Below are 20,325 nucleotides of genomic sequence, written 5' to 3' on the forward strand. Positions count from 1 at the left end.
CCCAAGAGCCATAGTAGCACAATATGTCCTTCATGTCCTCATGTGTCATGTTTTTAATTTCTTTCAATTTTTTCGGACTGTAATAAGCAATAATGTTGTATGCATGTGTGTATATATATTCATATGCATGCATGTATGCATCTGTGTGGATATATATACATATATAGATACATCTCTTATTTCTATCTACCTTTTTTTGTACTATTTATATTACCATATTGTACATGCACCTTAGGGGATCTGCTCCAATTTTGTTGTTCTTTGAACCTGTTCACTGCAATAATGACAATAAAACTCTATTCTATTCTATTCTATTCAAAGGAAATTTGAAAAGAACATGAAAACCTCCCACATTCTAAATTACATTATAAAAACGATTAACATCAAAAACAAAAATAATATCATTAATGTAATATTAATTTTGTTTCTTTTTTGTCATTCCTTATGCTACTGTTGTTTGAATACATTTTTAAATATTGAATTTTTTTAACAGAAATAAGTTTTATGTCTTTACTATGAAAATTTGAAATAGACAATTTTACTTTTATTTTCATAATAAGTAAATAGTATATAATAAAATATTTTTACCGGTGGCGGAAAGCTGGTTTTACTTATTTCTCTCGCGAGATTTGGAAAATAGCTGCTTACTTGTTTCTCTCGCGAGATCTGACAACACTGCGCGCGAACCAAACACGGCGAGAATAAAGCAAGATGGCGTCTGACGGTGAAGACGTTATTGCAGTCGTCACAGTTCAGTGTTCTTAATCTGTGCCTCCATGTACACATATATGTCCTTTATTACACTAGTAAATAGAGTAAACATCGTTAATAACTGTTTGCATCCGGTTATATTAGTCTGAGCGCACTTTGATGCTTCTCGAGCTAGCTTAGCCTGCTAGTTAGCTTAGCTTGTTAGCTGCTAACAAAGAGAGGCGGAAGTGATCAAAACACATCGCTAAGTAGAGATCAAGTGTGAGTGTAAAGTGTTGTGATTGTGTGAAAATGTGCCAAAGAACCACAGCAGAGTACGAGGAGGAACTTTGTCCAACAAAAGAGGAGAAGGAGCGACAACATGAAAAACATCAAGTTGTGTTACACAGAACAGGTTTGTTTACTTCTTACTCTCACATCTTTAATAACTTTATATTTCATTATTAACACTATTCTTAAATAGATTGTCTACAGGAAGATGAATTGTTATGTGAGGATGATGCACTAATTGTTTTACATTGTTGATAAGAAGGAGACATTGTCAGACACACAATATTTATGACAGGTTGATGTTTGTAACAATGTGTATCAACATGTTTACACAAAACTCACACAGTCACCGGGGGAATATTCCAGAGAGCAGGTTAAGTGCAAAGTCCTGAGTATGTAAAGCTCGAGAGTTTTACCTCCAAAAATAAGAGAGGTAAGACAAAGTCAGAGTCAGTTACCATGGTGACTGACTCTGTTAACCTAGCCTGCTAGCTGGCAGGTTTGACAAGTTATATATGTGTGTCAAAGCATACTGACCTGTTATTTCCTTCATGTCGGTGCACCCTCCCTGAGATCGGTAGGTTGTGAGTTCAAACCCCAACCCAGTCATACCAAAGACTATAAAAATGGGACCCATTACTTCTCTGCCTTGCACTCAGCATCAAGGGTTGTAATTGGGGTTTAATCACCATAAAAGTTATTCCCGGGCGTGGCCACCGCTGCTGCTCACTGCTCCCCTCACCTCCCAGGGTGTGATCAAGGACGATGGGCCAAATGCAGGGAATAATCTCCCCACACCTAGTGTGTGTATGACAATCATTGGTACTTTAACTTTTTAACGTGGCTGTGATTGTCAAAAAAACAAAGCCTGCTCTAAAGATAACATTTTGATCTCATACCATCTCAAACCAATTGGCCGTTCATTATTAAGTGAAATGTTTTATAGTCGCTTAAATTTGTCTTTAACCAAGCAACACTATGTTTTATTCAGTTACTCAACTAATCGGAAAATTTCCAGTAGAACACTTGATTAATAAAATTTTCAATAGCCACAGCCCTATATTTCATGTACAATTTAATATTTAGCATGTAGGAGTTAAAATGTGTTTTGTTTGTGTCCTGTAGACATCCATCAGCTGATTGGACACCAAGAAGAATGTCTCCCTCATCTGCAGGGGGACAGTTTCACTGTAAAGTATCCACAGCCCTCACATTTTAAAGGGGACAAGGAGGTTCCACAGCCCTCTTATTTCAAAGAGGAAGAGGGGGGAGAGTGTCCTGTAGGGCAGGAGGAGGCTGATGTCAGCAAGTTTCCACTGACTGTTGTCTCTGTGAAGACTGAAGAGCATGAAGACAAACCACCTGAGTCCTCACAGCTTCATCACAGTCCAAGTAAGCACAACATCCACATATCATCTAATACAATGTTTGTGACACATGTTCATCCGGGGGACACATTTATCACTAAAGATGGAGATATATTTGCTTTTTAACACCACCATTTAAAAATGAATGCTCATCAATCATCAACAGTGTAATTGCTGGGGTGTAACCATGTGACCTAGAGGCCGTCCTCCTTACCTCACGTGGTCAAATGAAGGCAAACATTCAATATGGCTACTGTTTATTTACCTTAGCAGCACATATGTCAGCATATTTCAAAGGTTTAGTGGTGAAGATAAGAGATGTACACCAAGTACCATTTTTTTAGTACTGGTTCCTAATTATGTTGTCCATGAGGACCGTGAAGATTCTGGACTAACGGCACAACTATTTGTATTTTTAATTCCAGCTGACTGACGTAACTATGATACATTTTCACACTGAGTTCAGCTGCCGCTGCTACACATTACAATCAGCTTTGAATGATGACAAATAAGGAAGCAACCAAAGTTTGATGTGTGTGTTATTGAGAAGAAGATGACATAACTGCATTTCACCTTGCACTGCACACATAGTTGACTTCTTTAAATTTTCCTGAAGGAACTCTCCTGAAGGAATCAATGAAGTACTATCTATCTATCTATTTAAGACTTCAAATAAACAGCTGCTGATAAAAGACTTCCCTGCTTTAAAATGTTACAGAACATCATGTTGGAGGTGTTCAAACTCTTGTGCTAATAGAAATGCTATTTAAAATGCCTTTTTTCCAGGTTTTTATTTCCACAAATGACATGTAGTACCGACAAGAGTACTGATAAATACTGGTATCGATAAGGAATATTTATTAGGGTATCATATCCATGAATCTATAAATTTACATCCCTACTGAAAATACAAGCCAGATATCTTAAAAAAATAAAATCATTTTTTATTTGGATTTAGTTACTACTCCGGTGTCCAGCAATGTCTCAACACCGTTGAGAGATGAATTAATGTAGTTTATTTTTACTAATTAGCTATGTTTTGTTGATGTTAAACATCAGAATCAGACATATTTTATTAACCCCCGAGGGGAAATTAAAATGTTCAGCAGAATCCCATTCAAGGTCAGACAAACATTCTAGGGAGACAGAACAGGATCGCTGACGGGTCTGCCAACTTGCGGCGCCCCTTGCAAAAAAGGTGAAGAATCAGAATTAGACATACTTTATTAATCCCCGAGGGGAAATTAAAATGTTCAGCAGAATCCCATTCAAGGTCAGACAAAGATTCCAGGGAGACAGAACAGGATCGCTGACGGGTCTGCCAACTTGCGGCGCCCCTTGCAAAAAAGGTGAGATACATACAGGTAAACAAGTGGGGGGAATGAGAGAAAAAAAAAATCGGTCCAAGCCTGGGCCCCTGGAGAGGCGGTCCAGACTGAGGCCAAGGGAAGAAAACAACTCATAGCCATAGCACACATTCCTCTTTCATGTGTGTAAGAGGGAAACATCAAAGAAGACAAAGGACATTAAAAGAGCAGAGCTGATGCAACCAGACACTTCTACATACATACATGAATAAAAAGTAAAAGAAACATATACACTGTGGTGGCTTTTGCGGTGTCCCACGCCATTGTCTGTTGGGGTGAAGGGAGCATGGCCAGAGACGGGAGCAGACCCAACAAAGCAACCAAGAGAGCCGACTCCACTCTCGGCCGCCAAACCAAGTCTCGGCCAGTGTCCAGTCCGCATGGATGAGTGAGGATACGTCCAAGGAGACTGAGGTGTCCGATACCTGCTCATTCAGCCAAGACACTGTGAAGCTTTTCCGTCCCGGCGCTCAGTGCTAGCTCCGCAGTCCTGTCTCTTCATCTGCATCTCCTCCAGTCTCTCCAAACGGACTCTGGTGTGGCAGAGACCCAGCAGCTGGTCTCCATGGCCAAAAGGCTCTCGGGAGGCAGATCCAGAAGTTCACAAAAAAGCACCGCAGAAGTCATGAAAGTGCCACCCCTTGTCACACAGTTCCAAAAGGTCCGGACCAAAAGGCAAAAAAAAAAAAATAAAGAAAATATATATATATTTAAAAAAAAAAAAAAAAAAATATATATATATATATATATATATATATATATATATATATATATATATATATATATATATATAAACATGAAAAGAAAAGGATGACACAAGAGCACAGAGTTCCTGCCAACAGCAGCCACTACAGGGTCGCCATCTTGGGGGAAAAAAAAAAATATAATTGCAGCATACAAGCTACAACAACACACAAATCATAAAAGTTTCCTAAAGGAAAATGTTCATATTTAAATAAGTAGAGTAAATAAATCATAAACAGGATTTTACAGTTTAAATGCAAATGTTGATGCTCCTCTTAGACACTGTTCTTTGTTCTCTTTCGGGTGTACAAGCAGCTGTCTTGTTTGTATGTAAGTGTTTTACTGCTGTGTTTATTTTTTTCATGAGTTTTTGTATTGCTTCGCTGATGTACCGTATGGTTTTGACATCTTGAAAGTCAACATGGGGACTGATGAGATCCTCAGAGACAGAACAGCGGCAAACAGCTTCCCGCCAAGAAAAAGAAGAGGGCCAAGAAAAAAGTGTCGGCCGCCAAGGGCAAGAAGAGCGACGCCCAAGCAGGACGCTCCTCGTCCAGCCCCAAGAAGTCCAGAGCGGGGAGCAAGTCCAAGGCCATCGTCATGGACTCCAGCACAGACGACGAGAAGCATGACGAGGAAGAGAAGTTGACGGCGAGGGACAAGTGGTCGGAAAAAGAGGAAGAGTCGTTGGAAAAAGAGTTGAAAACTTACCTGCAGGACTAAGTGTGCACTTGGATCTTCAATCCGCCAAACTCTTCCCACATGGGAGGAGTGTGGGAAAGACTAATTGGCATCACTCGCCGTATCCTGGATGCATTGCTCCTTAAGGAGGGAGGCTCTCACCTTTCTCATGAGGTGCTCACCACTCTCATGGCTGAGGTCATGGCAATTATAAACGCAAGACCTCTCATTCCAGTTTCAACTGACCCAGAGATGCCAGCAATACTAACACCTGCAACCTTGCTGACACTGAAGAGAGACGTCATATCTGCACCGCCAGGAGACTTCAACGTGAAAGACATCCACTCACAACAATGGCGGCAAGTCCAATCTCTCTCTGATAGATTCTGGAAGCGATGGAAACAAGAATACCTGTCAACCATACAAACTAGGAGAAAATGGTATGCAGAAAGGCCTAACCTGCAAATTGGAGACCTTTGAGGGAAACATCAAAGAAGACAAAGGACATTAAAAGAGCAGAGCTGATGCAACCAGCCACTTCTGCTTTGGACTGGACTCTCGCGACTGTGTTGGATCCATTATGGATCGAACTTTCACAGTATCATGTTAGACCCGCTCGACATCCATTGCTTTCCTCCTCTCCAAGGTTCTCATAGTCATTGTCACCGACGTCCCCTACCGAGGATGTCGTAGTGGTTTGTGCAGCCCTTTGAGACACTAGTGATTTAGGGCTATATAAGTAAACATTGATTGATTGATTGAAAGACGGCCAGGTGAGAAGAAATGAATGTCCCACTGGACTCATCGTCAAGTCTATCAACAGCCATGACAACAAAGTAAGAAAAGTAGATGTTAAGATCATCCGACAAGGTACTCCAATAATCTACACTAGACCTGTTTCAGAGGTTGTGTTGCTCCTTCGTAAAGAGACTGTATAGTGGTATAAAACATTATACCAAGCGGGGAGTGTTATGCCCGTTTGATTGTGGACTATTACTGACACCTTGTGGCGATGGGAAATGCTGCGCGTCATTAGTTTGGGCACTTCCGGTTTACTTTGGGCACTCCCGGTTTACGATGTTCGTCTAGTTCATAAACAATAAGAAGTAGTCGAGTTGTGTTAACTCTTACAAGCCTTGGAAAAGATAAGTCTGTAAGTAAACTGTTTAACTTGTTTATGTAACTCAATACTAAGGTGGAAAGTTGCTAAGTTTGATAGTAAGATGTGTATTGAAAAACGATTTTTGGGCACTAATTTAATGAATGTTTGAGGATTTAAAATGGCTGCTGGTCGCATATTTCCACCATCGAAATAGTTTCAACACTCAGCAGTATTTGTTTGGCGATAATGCTGTATATTTGTGTGAAGCTAATGTTTAGATATTGTGTATAACATTTCAGTATGTTAATTGAATCATATAGCTTATACATTGTCATTGTGTGTATTTCAGTTTTACAATAATAAAAAATAAAAGTTGATAAATAAAAAGAAAAGTTCTTCTTCAATTTCGTTTTCGCTATCTGCCTCCATACTCCAACCATCCCTTTCAATACATGCGTAATCTGTTGAATCGCTTAAGCCGCTGAAATCCGAGGCTGAATCCGAGCTAATGTCGCTATATCTTGCTGTGGTAACCGCCATGTTGTTTGTATTGGCATCGCTATGTGACGTCACAGGAAAATGAACAGTGGCTTCGCACATAGCCAAAATCAAGCACTTTAAAGCTTTTTTTTAGGGATATTCCAGGACGGGTAAAATTTTGAAAAAAACTTCGAAAAATAAAATAAGCCACTGGGAACTGTTTTTTATTGGTTTTAACCCTTCTGAAATTGTGATAATGTTCCCCTTTAAGAAAGTCATTGATTTCACTATAAAAGTGGGTGACATTGTTATCACCAGGAAAGATGAGATCACCTACCTAGGTTCCATTCTAGAAGCTAATCTTTCCTGTGATAAAATGGCAACCAAGGTAATCAAAAAGGTCAACCAAAGAACGAGATTCCTCTACAGAATCTCCTCTCTGGTCAACAAAAGCACCTTGAAGATTCTAGCGGGAACTCTCATTTAACGCTTCTTCGATTACGCTTGCACCTCCTGGTACTCCAGCACCTCCAAAACCCTCAAATCTAGACTCCAAACATCCCAGAATAAGCTAATCCGGTTACTTTTAGACCTCCACCCCAGATCACACCTCACTCCAACCCACTTCTCCAAAGTGGGCTGGCTCAAGGTGGAGGACAGAGTAAAACAACTTGCACTGAGCCTAGTCTATAAAATCCGCTACACCTCCCTGATACCGAAGTACATGTCCAACTACTTCCTGACCACCATAACCACAACACCAGGGGGAGCTCCACAAACCACGTTAAACCCAGATTCCGATCTAACAAAGGTCTTAACTCATTATCCTTCTATGCCACATAAATGTGGAATGCACTCCCAACAGGTGTAAAAGTAAATGCATCTCTATCCTCCTTCAAAACCGCTCTAAAACAACACCTCCAGGCAACTTCAACCCTTTACTAATACCCTCCTCCATTTACATCCCATCTTCCCGGATTATAAATAACCTAATGTAAATAATCAAATGTTCTTCTAATGTGTATACTTGTTCTTATGCTATCTGAACTCACTATGTTCTCTGCTGGATGTACATATCCTACCAAGTAAGACCTTCACTGTTTCAATGTCCACATTTCTCTGTTGATGCAATTGTTGATGACTGAAGTACTGATATCAACCAAAGCTCCTCATCCCACCCCCCGGATTGTAAATAATGTAAATAATTCAATGTATATACTATGATGATTAACCTGTGTGATGACTGTATTATGCTGATAGTATATATTTGTACCATGAATTGATTAACGTGGACCCTGACTAAACAAGTTGAAAAACTTAATGGTGATGTTACCATTTAGTGGTCAATTGTACGGAATATGTACTGAACTGTGCAATCTACTAATACAAGTATCAATCAATCAAGCAATCAAATTCAGAAAATAAAGACTTATACTGTGATTGAAAACAAATGTATTTAAGGAGTGTAAGATTGTCATGTATGTCCCCTGTGGACGACTGAGGGAGTGCCTGCTCTAAAAAAAATTCTTAATCCCCACTATGTTCTGGGGACGTAAGAGGGCTGACGTCACCAGATCAGATTTCTTCTATTGACTCCGGGGGAGTCAATAGAAGAAAAACAAAAAGGATTACCAGGCGTGTATGGTGAGTCCTGGACGAGTTGAAAGTGGCTGTGTCTGTGAAGGGGTGATGGTGGAGTTAGCTAGGCGACGCCCTTCGCCGCAGCTTCCGCCTCTGCCGACGCGTGCGAGGGGGTGAGACGGGGCGTTGCCGGACCTAGTGGAGTCAAGCGGGACTTGGAGACCTCCAAGCCCCAAGATCATCTCGACATCCGGCACGCCGCGGAATGTCCCAGCCTGCATCGCTTGGGCTAACCTCCACGTTATCCTGTCGAATTCTTCGACTTCCGCTGCGAGAGAAGCTTCATTAACTCGGACTTTACTGTGACATCTTGCTGGCATCGTGGTGAAAAGTTGTTCTCTCGTGGGTGCAGTGGAGGATGGAACACAGCGTGAGGATAAGGACAATGATTTGTTATACACTACAAAAACAAGCTACGAACAAAAAACACTTGCATTAGGCACTAAAGACAAAACAAACAGAACTAACGTGGAAACTAGAAGGAACAAAAAGCGCTAGTATATAAACTACGGACAAGCAAACAAACAAAATAGCATGGAAGCTAATCGTAGAACAAAAAGTCTTTTACCACAATCGGGAAATGCGACATCATCTGTTGTGTGTAGCAAACTAAAGTCCGAGAACAAAAGGCAAACAAAGACAGGCATATATAGGGGCAGAAATAATCAACAGTCCGGGGTCTTGTTGTCGTATTTTACGCTTCATAATGCGCCACACATTTTCGATAGGAGACATGTCTGGACTGCAGCCGGGCCAGGAAAGTACCCGCACTCTTTTACTACGAAACCACGCTGTTGTAACACGTGGCTTGGCATTGTCTTGCTGAAATAAGCAGAGGCGTCCATGATAACGTTGCTTGGATGACAACATATGTTGCTCCAAAACCTGAATGGACCATTCAGCATTAATGGTGCCTTCACAGATGTGTAAGTTACCCATGCCTTGGGCACAAATACAACCTCATACCATCACACATGCTAGCTTTTGAACTGTGCGCCTAGAACAATCCGGATGGTTATTTTCCTCTTTGTTCCGGAGGACACCACGTCCACAGTTTCCAAATATAATTTGAAATGTGGACTCGTCAGACCACAGAACACTTTTCCACTTTGCATCAGTCCAACTTAGATGAGCTCGGGCCCAGAGAAGCCGGCGGCGTTCCTTGGTGTTGTTGATAAATGGTTTTCGCTCTGCATAGTAGAGTTTTAACTTGCACATACAGATGTAACAACCAACTGTAGTCACTGACAGTGGTTTTATGAAGCGTTCCTGAGCCCATCTGGTGATATCCTTCACACACTGATGTCGGTTTTTGATGCAGTACCACCTGAGGAATCAAAGGTCCGTGATGTCATCGCTTACGTGCAGTGATTTCTCCGGATTCTCTGAACGTTTTGACGATTTTACGGACCGTAGATGGTAAAATCCCTGAATTCCTTTCAATAGCTCGTTAAGAAATGTTGTTTGACAATTTGCTTCCAAAATGGTGACCCTCGCCCCATCCTTGTTAGTGAATTACTTAGCATGTCATGGAAGCTGTTTTTATAGCCAATCATGGCACCCACCTGTTCCCAATTAGCCTGCACACCTGTGGGATGTTCCAAATAAGTGTTTGATGAGCAGTCCTCAACTTTATCAGTATCCATTACCACCTTTCCCAACTTCTTTGTTACGTGTTGCTTGCATCAAATTCTAAAGTCAATGATTATTTGCAAAAAAAAAAATGTTTATCAGTTTGAACATCAAATATGTTGTCTTTGTAGCATATTCAACTGAATATGGCTTGAAAAGGATTTGCAAGTCATTGTATTCCGTTTATGTTTACATCTAACACAATTTCCCAACTCATATGGAGACAGGGTTTGTAGAATTAGCTTTCACCATCTTAGAGGTGAGAAAACAGCTCAGTATGTCAATATAGCAGCATAAGCTAGTTACTTCTGTGATCAATGCGCCGCTAAAAGTAGGTCCTTAACGTTAGCACTTATAATAACAATATCATTAATACTTGGTTAATATTCAGGTCACAAAATGTAAAAGGAGTATTGTTGGCAGTTTTTGGATGTTTTTTTGGAGGACTTTGTGGGTCTAACAGAGGAACTCCCATTGACTCCAATGTTAGCTGATTTTTTGCTCATGATTATTTAATAATTCAAATTCATAAAAGTTTGAAACAAATGTCTTACATAAGGATTGTGAATGATAGGTGACATTTTAAAAAAGTGCAGTTTCCTTTGAATTTGTCAGATAAGTAAACAGTCCTTCAAATTAAAGATGTAAAACAATTGAGGTTGTTTATAGATATTATCCACTATGAAGTTACAGTCAAACGAAGCACACAAGGGAAAGTACATTCATATACACATGAAGTACACACATGTGTAAGAATCATGTTAACCACCAAAATATTGTCTCGTTCTCCTAAAGCCAATATCGAGTATCCTTTGGTGAGCTGACCGTATCGTCACACCCTTAGTTGAAAACACACCATCCCCATGACATGACACTTCCACGTGATGTAGAACAGTAGTCCCACATTTTAAACATACACACACATCTGAAGAATATTAAAATTAAATATATTTGGTGGGCCAAACAAAATGACTTGGCGAACCAATGTTTGGTATGGGCGATATGACCTCAAATCTATATCCTAACAACAATATGTCACAATATATAATTTGATGTATGATTGAGAATAGAATAATTTCAAAATAGGTACACAAGCTCCTAATTTGGCAGCTGACATATGCAGTAACATATTGTTCGTTTCTAATATTATTATTTTGTCAAAACAGTTATTAATAATGTACTTGTTTATTTACTGTTAATATCTGGTTACTTTTTTTGAGAAAATAATACTGGAAATGTAATATTTTACTGCATATTTCAGCAACTAAATTAGGAGCCTGTGTAGCCTGTTTTAAAATGGTTCTATTAGTAATTCTAAATGAAATACTGTATCGCAAAATCAATTTTAAACCATATTGTTCATCCATAGTAAAAAGTCCTGTCCTGGTTTTTGTTTCTTTTCCTGTAAATAATGTTGAAAGAGCAGCAATTTGTGCGTCACTGAGATTTCAAGACAGTTCATACGATAACTTGTTTTTCCTAAGTGCATGTAAAAGTACTGAATGCATTGTGTGACTGAGCAGAGATGCTGTGTTTGTCTTGCAGACGTCTGTGAAGAACATCTTCACCCTCAGCAACAGAAGTGGAGCTTCAGGATGCGGACGGAGGAGCCACCGCCCTCCCACATTAAGAAGGAAGAGGAATACTCACTGATACACCATTTTAAAAAGGAAGAGGAGGACCCACTGACACCCCATTTTAAAAAGGAAGTGGTGGATCCACTGAGCCCTCACTTTAAGGAGCAAGAGAACCCACTGAACCCTTACATTAAAGAGGAAGAGATGGACCCACTGACCCCCTGCTTTAAAGAGGAAGAAGAGGACCAAGAGGCGCCGCACATTAAAGAGGAAGAGGAGGAAGAGGGCATCAGTCAGCCTAAATGGTTGGAGGAGTTCCCAGTGACTGGTGTCCCTGTGAAGAGTGAAGATGATGAGGTGAAAGGTGAAAGTGAGGAGAGGGGAGGGGGGGAGCCTCCAAGCAGCAGCTCAACACAACACATGACAACAGAAGCTGATGGAGACCACTGTGGAGGATCACAAGCAGACAAGCTCTTAGCTCCACTATCAGATAGTGAGGACACAACGTCACACTCTCCTGACACTGATGATGAAGACTCTAAAGATGATAAGACATGTCACACTGACAACACTCACTTCACATCTTCTCACTGTCACAAAACTTTTAAAGACCGTCGCAATATGAAAAGACACATGAGAACACACACTGGAGAAAAACCTTTTTCTTGCTCAGAATGTAGTAAAGGTTTTACACGAAGTCAACATTTGAAAGTACACATGAGAACACACACTAGTGAAAAACCTTTTTCCTGTTCAATCTGTGGTAAAGGTTTTACTGAAAGTAAGAATTTGGACAGACACAAAAGAACACACACTGGTGAAAAACCTTTTTCTTGTTCAATCTGTGGTAAAAATTTTACTCGAAGGCAACATTTGAAAACTCACATGACAATACACACTGGAGAAAACACTTTTTCCTGCTCAGAATGTGGTACAAGTTTTGTAAGAAATCAAAGTTTAAAAGAACACATGAGAGTACACACTGGAGTAGAAATGTTTTCCTGTTTAGAATGTGGTAAAAGTTTTGTAAGAAATCACAATGTAAAAGTACACATGAGAACACACACTGGAGAAAAACCTTTTTCTTGCTCAGAATGTGGTAAAGGTTTTACACGAAGTCAACATTTGAAAGTACACATGAGAACACACACTGGTGAAAAACCTTTTTCCTGTTCAATCTGTGGTAAAGGTTTTACTGAAAGTAAGAATTTTGACAGACACAAAAGAACACACACTGGTGAAAAACCTTTTTCATGTTCAATCTGTGGTAAAAATTTTACTCGAAGGCAACATTTGAAAACCCACATGACAATACACACTGGAGAAAACACTTTTTCCTGCTCAGAATGTGGTAACAGTTTTGTAAGAAATCAAAGTTTAAAAGAACACATGAGAATACACACTGGAGTAAAAAAAAATTCTGTTTAGAATGTGGTAAAAGTTTTGTAAGAAAATTCAATGTAAAAGTACACATGAGAACACACACTGGAGAAAAAGCGTTTTCATGTTCAATCTGCGCTAAAGATTTTACTCGAAGGGACGATTTAAAAAATCACATGAGAATACACAATGGAGAAAAACCTTTTACCTGCTCAGAATGTGGTAAAGGTTTTGTAATAAATAAAAATTTAAAAATACACATGAGAACACACACTGGAGAAAAGCCTTTTTCATGTTCAATCTGTAGTAAAGGTTTTGCACAAAGTAACCATTTGAAAGTGCACATGAGAACACACACTGGTGAAAAACCTTATGTATGTTCAATATGTGGTAAAGGTTTTACACAAAGACGTAATATGGAAGTACACATGAGAACACACACTGGAGGAAAACCTTTTTCTTGTTCAATCTGCGGTAAAGATTTTACTCGAAGGGAACATTTAAAAAAACACATGAGAATACACACTGGAGCAAAAACTTTTTCCTGCTAAGAATGTGGTAAACGTGTTGTAATAAATTGTAGTTTAAAAATCCACATGAGAAGACACCCAGGAGAGAAAGTGTTGAGTTGCAGTGTGTGTGGTGAAAGATTGTCTTCTAAGTACCAGTGTAAGAAACACAAGTGTGCTGGTGAGAACAGCAGCAGCAAATGAAACTGCAGGATTTGAAATAAACTGTCCAGACTTTCATTTTGACTTTCTAACAACATCAGCACATATAACATATGTGACATCATTGTTGTTTGTGTAACACAATCTTGTTAATATGATTCTAACATTTATAGATTAGAGACTTCAGACTAGTGTGTTTATTTCAGTCAAGTACATGAGTTAATATACACATTTGTGTACTTTGAAATGAACACAACAGTTTGACTGAAAAGGTGAGAATAAACAGTACATAAAATATGTTACATACAGTAAACATTTTATGTGTAGATATATTTATATTTCACTTTTATACTTATTCATAATAGTGTTTTATATGTTTTTATTAAATAATGAAGTGTTACATATTTTATTTTGTAATTGTAGATGATTCCATAGATGAACTCCTTTATATGATGTACATATTTGTTTTACATGTGTTCATACCTTTGCTTTTGAGTACACATAAATCCCTCTTAGTTCATATTTACTGGTTCACATCTGAAACATCTTCTGGACCACTTCTGGAAGCATATTATTATTTACTTTATACATCATTTGAACAGTTGTCTTTTATATAAGATCATTTACTTTTAAAATGTGTGACTTAATCATTTGTTGGGTCTCTATAATCCATTCTATGACTTATCTTTATTACTCTCTTTTGTAATATGATGATTGTTTTGTGATTGTTTTATATGTATGTCCCCAGACTTTTATGCAATAAACAATGTATGTTTCAACTGAAGTTGGGTACAATAAATGTAGTTCATATTTGTGAGTATTTATTTTATTCTATTTAGTATTGCACACAATTTCTGAAATGTTTTCTTTGTATGATTTATATGTAGTTTCCAGCTTAGTTCTTAAGTTATATTCCAAAAATGTTATTACCTTTCCTTTTTTTATTTCGATGTTATCCATCATAATTTGCGTTTGACATTTTTATAATATCCAAAAAGGACATATTTAGTTTTATTGACGTTTAGTGACAGTTTATTGATGTGCAGCCATCTTTTTATGGTCAGGTTCTCTCTGGATAAAATAAGATGAGAGTTAAATCAAGCAGTGAAAAATGGAAGGTTTCTGTATACATAATTATATATAATTACACTAAGTAGTGACAAAGACCACTTTCATCCAGTTCATTTGTGCAAATAAAAAGAGTAAAGTGTAATATTCTAAACCGTAGAAGAATATTAATATCAGCAATCACTATTCCAACATTGTGAAGCTGAGCTATCTTGATGGAGGAAAGATGAGCAGCAAAAGCATTCAGGGGAAACATTTCAAATGTACTTCTAGAAATGTCAATGAAGTGAAAAAAAGAGTAAAGTGTGACAATCGAAGACTTCAGACGGACAGAGGAGTGAAAACATGTATTAAATAATGTGATGTGTTTGATAAAACAATGGCTGCTGAGCTGTGAATGTGATGTATGAATTACAAAGTGAGGGAATATATCCCACAACCACTACGCTGTTTTCTTCTCTGCTGACTTTCTTGATAAATCTGCCAACTTTGAAGAACTACCCAATTGTTTCCAGTTTGAATCCAACTTATTTTTAATCCCTTTTGATCTCTCCCGTGACATTCTTCTTCTCTCCTCCAGCCGCCATTGCAATGGATGATGTAAAGCAGGCCATGTGATCTTCTAGGACAGCCAATAGCTGCGTTCCTTACTGAGGAGTTGCCAACACTGATGGACCTCCACTTATATAGCCAAGAGAAAACTGACATTGTCTTTCAACTAAACTGGTCCTGAAGGCACCTTGCTTGATCAACATCTACTTTCATATAGGCATGTACCTTGGTGTAAAGCAGGCCATGTGGTCTTCTAGGACAGCCAATAGCTGCGTTCCTTACTGAGGAGTTGCCAACACTGATGGACCTCCACTTATATAGCCAAGAGAAAACTGACATTGTCTTTCAACTAAACTGGTCCTGAAGGCACCTTGCTTGATCAACATCTACTTTCATATAGGCATGTACCTTGGTGTAAAGCAGGCCATGTGGTCTTCTAGGACAGCCAATAGCTGCGTTCCTTACTGAGGAGTTGCCAACACTGATGGACCTCCACTTATATAGCCAAGAGAAAACTGACATTGTCTTTCAACTAAACTGGTCCTGAAGGCACCTTGCTTGATCAACATCTACTTTCATATAGGCATGTACCTTGGTGTAAAGCAGGCCATGTGGTCTTCTAGGACAGCCAATAGCTGCGTTCCTTACTGAGGAGTTGCCAACACTGATGGACCTCCACTTATATAGCCAAGAGAAAACTGACATTGTCTTTCAACTAAACTGGTCCTGAAGGCACCTTGCTTGATCAACATCTACTTTCATATAGGCATGTACCTTGGTGTAAAGCAGGCCATGTGGTCTTCTAGGACAGCCAATAGCTGCGTTCCTTACTGAGGAGTTGCCAACACTGATGGACCTCCACTTATATAGCCAAGAGAAAACTGACATTGTCTTTCAACTAAACTGGTCCTGAAGGCACCTTGCTTGATCAACATCTACTTTCATATAGGCATGTACCTTGGTGTAAAGCAGGCCATGTGGTCTTCTAGGACAGCCAATAGCTGCGTTCCTTACTGAGGAGTTGCCAACACTGATGGACCTCCACTTATATAGCCAAGAGAAAACTGACATTGTCTTTCAACTAAACTGGTCCTGAAGGCACCTTGCTTGATCAACATCTACTTTGACATAGGCATGTACCTTGGTGTAAAGCAGGCCATGTGGTCTTCTAGGACAGCCAATAGCTGCGTTCCTTACTGAGGAGTTGCCAACACTGATGGACCTCCACTTATATAGCCAAGAGAAAACTGACATTGTCTTTCAACTAAACTGGTCCTGAAGGCACCTTGCTTGATCAACATCTACTTTCATATAGGCATGTACCTTGGTGTAAAGCAGGCCATGTGCTCTTCTAGGACAGCCAATAGCTGCGTTCCTTACTGAGGAGTTGCCAACACTGATGGACCTCCACTTATATAGCCAAGAGAAAACTGACATTGTCTTTCAACTAAACTGGTCCTGAAGGCACCTTGCTTGATCAACATCTACTTTCATATAGGCATGTACCTTGGTGTAAAGCAGGCCATGTGGTCTTCTAGGACAGCCAATAGCTGCGTTCCTTACTGAGGAGTTGCCAACACTGATGGACCTCCACTTATATAGCCAAGAGAAAACTGACATTGTCTTTCAACTAAACTGGTCCTGAAGGCACCTTGCTTGATCAACATCTACTTTCATATAGGCATGTACCTTGGTGTAAAGCAGGCCATGTGGTCTTCTAGGACAGCCAATAGCTGCGTTCCTTACTGAGGAGTTGCCAACACTGATGGACCTCCACTTATATAGCCAAGAGAAAACTGACATTGTCTTTCAACTAAACTGGTCCTGAAGGCACCTTGCTTGATCAACATCTACTTTCATATAGGCATGTACCTTGGTGTAAAGCAGGCCATGTGGTCTTCTAGGACAGCCAATAGCTGCGTTCCTTACTGAGGAGTTGCCAACACTGATGGACCTCCACTTATATAGCCAAGAGAAAACTGACATTGTCTTTCAACTAAACTGGTCCTGAAGGCACCTTGCTTGATCAACATCTACTTTCATATAGGCATGTACCTTGGTGTAAAGCAGGCCATGTGGTCTTCTAGGACAGCCAATAGCTGCGTTCCTTACTGAGGAGTTGCCAACACTGATGGACCTCCACTTATATAGCCAAGAGAAAACTGACATTGTCTTTCAACTAAACTGGTCCTGAAGGCACCTTGCTTGATCAACATCTACTTTCATATAGGCATGTACCTTGGTGTAAAGCAGGCCATGTGCTCTTCTAGGACAGCCAATAGCTGCGTTCCTTACTGAGGAGTTGCCAACACTGATGGACCTCCACTTATATAGCCAAGAGAAAACTGACATTGTCTTTCAACTAAACTGGTCCTGAAGGCACCTTGCTTGATCAACATCTACTTTCATATAGGCATGTACCTTGGTGTAAAGCAGGCCATGTGGTCTTCTAGGACAGCCAATAGCTGCGTTCCTTACTGAGGAGTTGCCAACACTGATGGACCTCCACTTATATAGCCAAGAGAAAACTGACATTGTCTTTCAACTAAACTGGTCCTGAAGGCACCTTGCTTGATCAACATCTACTTTCATATAGGCATGTACCTTGGTGTAAAGCAGGCCATGTGGTCTTCTAGGACAGCCAATAGCTGCGTTCCTTACTGAGGAGTTGCCAACACTGATGGACCTCCACTTATATAGCCAAGAGAAAACTGACATTGTCTTTCAACTAAACTGGTCCTGAAGGCACCTTGCTTGATCAACATCTACTTTCATATAGGCATGTACCTTGGTGTAAAGCAGGCCATGTGGTCTTCTAGGACAGCCAATAGCTGCGTTCCTTACTGAGGAGTTGCCAACACTGATGGACCTCCACTTATATAGCCAAGAGAAAACTGACATTGTCTTTCAACTAAACTGGTCCTGAAGGCACCTTGCTTGATCAACATCTACTTTCATATAGGCATGTACCTTGGTGTAAAGCAGGCCATGTGGTCTTCTAGGACAGCCAATAGCTGCGTTCCTTACTGAGGAGTTGCCAACACTGATGGACCTCCACTTATATAGCCAAGAGAAAACTGACATTGTCTTTCAACTAAACTGGTCCTGAAGGCACCTTGCTTGATCAACATCTACTTTCATATAGGCATGTACCTTGGTGTAAAGCAGGCCATGTGCTCTTCTAGGACAGCCAATAGCTGCGTTCCTTACTGAGGAGTTGCCAACACTGATGGACCTCCACTTATATAGCCAAGAGAAAACTGACATTGTCTTTCAACTAAACTGGTCCTGAAGGCACCTTGCTTGATCAACATCTACTTTCATATAGGCATGTACCTTGGTGTAAAGCAGGCCATGTGCTCTTCTAGGACAGCCAATAGCTGCGTTCCTTACTGAGGAGTTGCCAACACTGATGGACCTCCACTTATATAGCCAAGAGAAAACTGACATTGTCTTTCAACTAAACTGGTCCTGAAGGCACCTTGCTTGATCAACATCTACTTTCATATAGGCATGTACCTTGGTGTAAAGCAGGCCATGTGGTCTTCTAGGACAGCCAATAGCTGCGTTCCTTACTGAGGAGTTGCCAACACTGATGGACCTCCACTTATATAGCCAAGAGAAAACTGACATTGTCTTTCAACTAAACTGGTCCTGAAGGCACCTTGCTTGATCAACATCTACTTTCATATAGGCATGTACCTTGGTGTAAAGCAGGCCATGTGGTCTTCTAGGACAGCCAATAGCTGCGTTCCTTACTGAGGAGTTGCCAACACTGATGGACCTCCACTTATATAGCCAAGAGAAAACTGACATTGTCTTTCAACTAAACTGGTCCTGAAGGCACCTTGCTTGATCAACATCTACTTTCATATAGGCATGTACCTTGGTGTAAAGCAGGCCATGTGGTCTTCTAGGACAGCCAATAGCTGCGTTCCTTACTGAGGAGTTGCCAACACTGATGGACCTCCACTTATATAGCCAAGAGAAAACTGACATTGTCTTTCAACTAAACTGGTCCTGAAGGCACCTTGCTTGATCAACATCTACTTTCATATAGGCATGTACCTTGGTGTAAAGCAGGCCATGTGGTCTTCTAGGACAGCCAATAGCTGCGTTCCTTACTGAGGAGTTGCCAACACTGATGGACCTCCACTTATATAGCCAAGAGAAAACTGACATTGTCTTTCAACTAAACTGGTCCTGAAGGCACCTTGCTTGATCAACATCTACTTTCATATAGGCATGTACCTTGGTGTAAAGCAGGCCATGTGGTCTTCTAGGACAGCCAATAGCTGCGTTCCTTACTGAGGAGTTGCCAACACTGATGGACCTCCACTTATATAGCCAAGAGAAAACTGACATTGTCTTTCAACTAAACTGGTCCTGAAGGCACCTTGCTTGATCAACATCTACTTTCATATAGGCATGTACCTTGGTGTAAAGCAGGCCATGTGGTCTTCTAGGACAGCCAATAGCTGCGTTCCTTACTGAGGAGTTGCCAACACTGATGGACCTCCACTTATATAGCCAAGAGAAAACTGACATTGTCTTTCAACTAAACTGGTCCTGAAGGCACCTTGCTTGATCAACATCTACTTTCATATAGGCATGTACCTTGGTGTAAAGCAGGCCATGTGGTCTTCTAGGACAGCCAATAGCTGCGTTCCTTACTGAGGAGTTGCCAACACTGATGGACCTCCACTTATATAGCCAAGAGAAAACTGACATTGTCTTTCAACTAAACTGGTCCTGAAGGCACCTTGCTTGATCAACATCTACTTTCATATAGGCATGTACCTTGGTGTAAAGCAGGCCATGTGGTCTTCTAGGACAGCCAATAGCTGCGTTCCTTACTGAGGAGTTGCCAACACTGATGGACCTCCACTTATATAGCCAAGAGAAAACTGACATTGTCTTTCAACTAAACTGGTCCTGAAGGCACCTTGCTTGATCAACATCTACTTTCATATAGGCATGTACCTTGGTGTAAAGCAGGCCATGTGGTCTTCTAGGACAGCCAATAGCTGCGTTCCTTACTGAGGAGTTGCCAACACTGATGGACCTCCACTTATATAGCCA

The 20,325-nt window shown here is 40.3% G+C and overlaps 1 protein-coding gene across 3 annotated transcripts; it reads left to right on the forward strand.

Moving 5' to 3' along the window:
- The first annotated feature begins 691 nt into the window (after window positions 1–691).
- Window positions 692–14,436, forward strand: LOC133546674 (oocyte zinc finger protein XlCOF6-like). 3 transcript variants are annotated; one of them, XM_061892463.1, is made up of 4 exons: window positions 692–1,105; window positions 2,107–2,373; window positions 11,541–12,957; window positions 13,041–14,436. In XM_061892463.1, exons 1-4 carry the CDS (start codon window positions 1,003–1,005, stop codon window positions 13,501–13,503), a joined length of 2,250 nt encoding a protein of 749 aa, XP_061748447.1. In that variant the 5' UTR covers window positions 692–1,002; the 3' UTR covers window positions 13,504–14,436. The 3 variants fall into 3 exon arrangements, with proteins under 3 accessions (XP_061748447.1, XP_061748448.1, XP_061748449.1); XM_061892464.1 differs by having other exon boundaries at window positions 11,541–13,207; XM_061892465.1 differs by lacking the exons at window positions 11,541–12,957; window positions 13,041–14,436 and adding an exon at window positions 4,876–5,224.
- Window positions 14,437–20,325: the final 5,889 nt, after the last annotated feature.

The sequence above is a fragment of the Nerophis ophidion genome, unplaced genomic scaffold (assembly GCF_033978795.1).
Source record: "Nerophis ophidion isolate RoL-2023_Sa unplaced genomic scaffold, RoL_Noph_v1.0 HiC_scaffold_36, whole genome shotgun sequence".
Taxonomy (NCBI): Eukaryota; Metazoa; Chordata; class Actinopteri; order Syngnathiformes; family Syngnathidae; genus Nerophis; species Nerophis ophidion.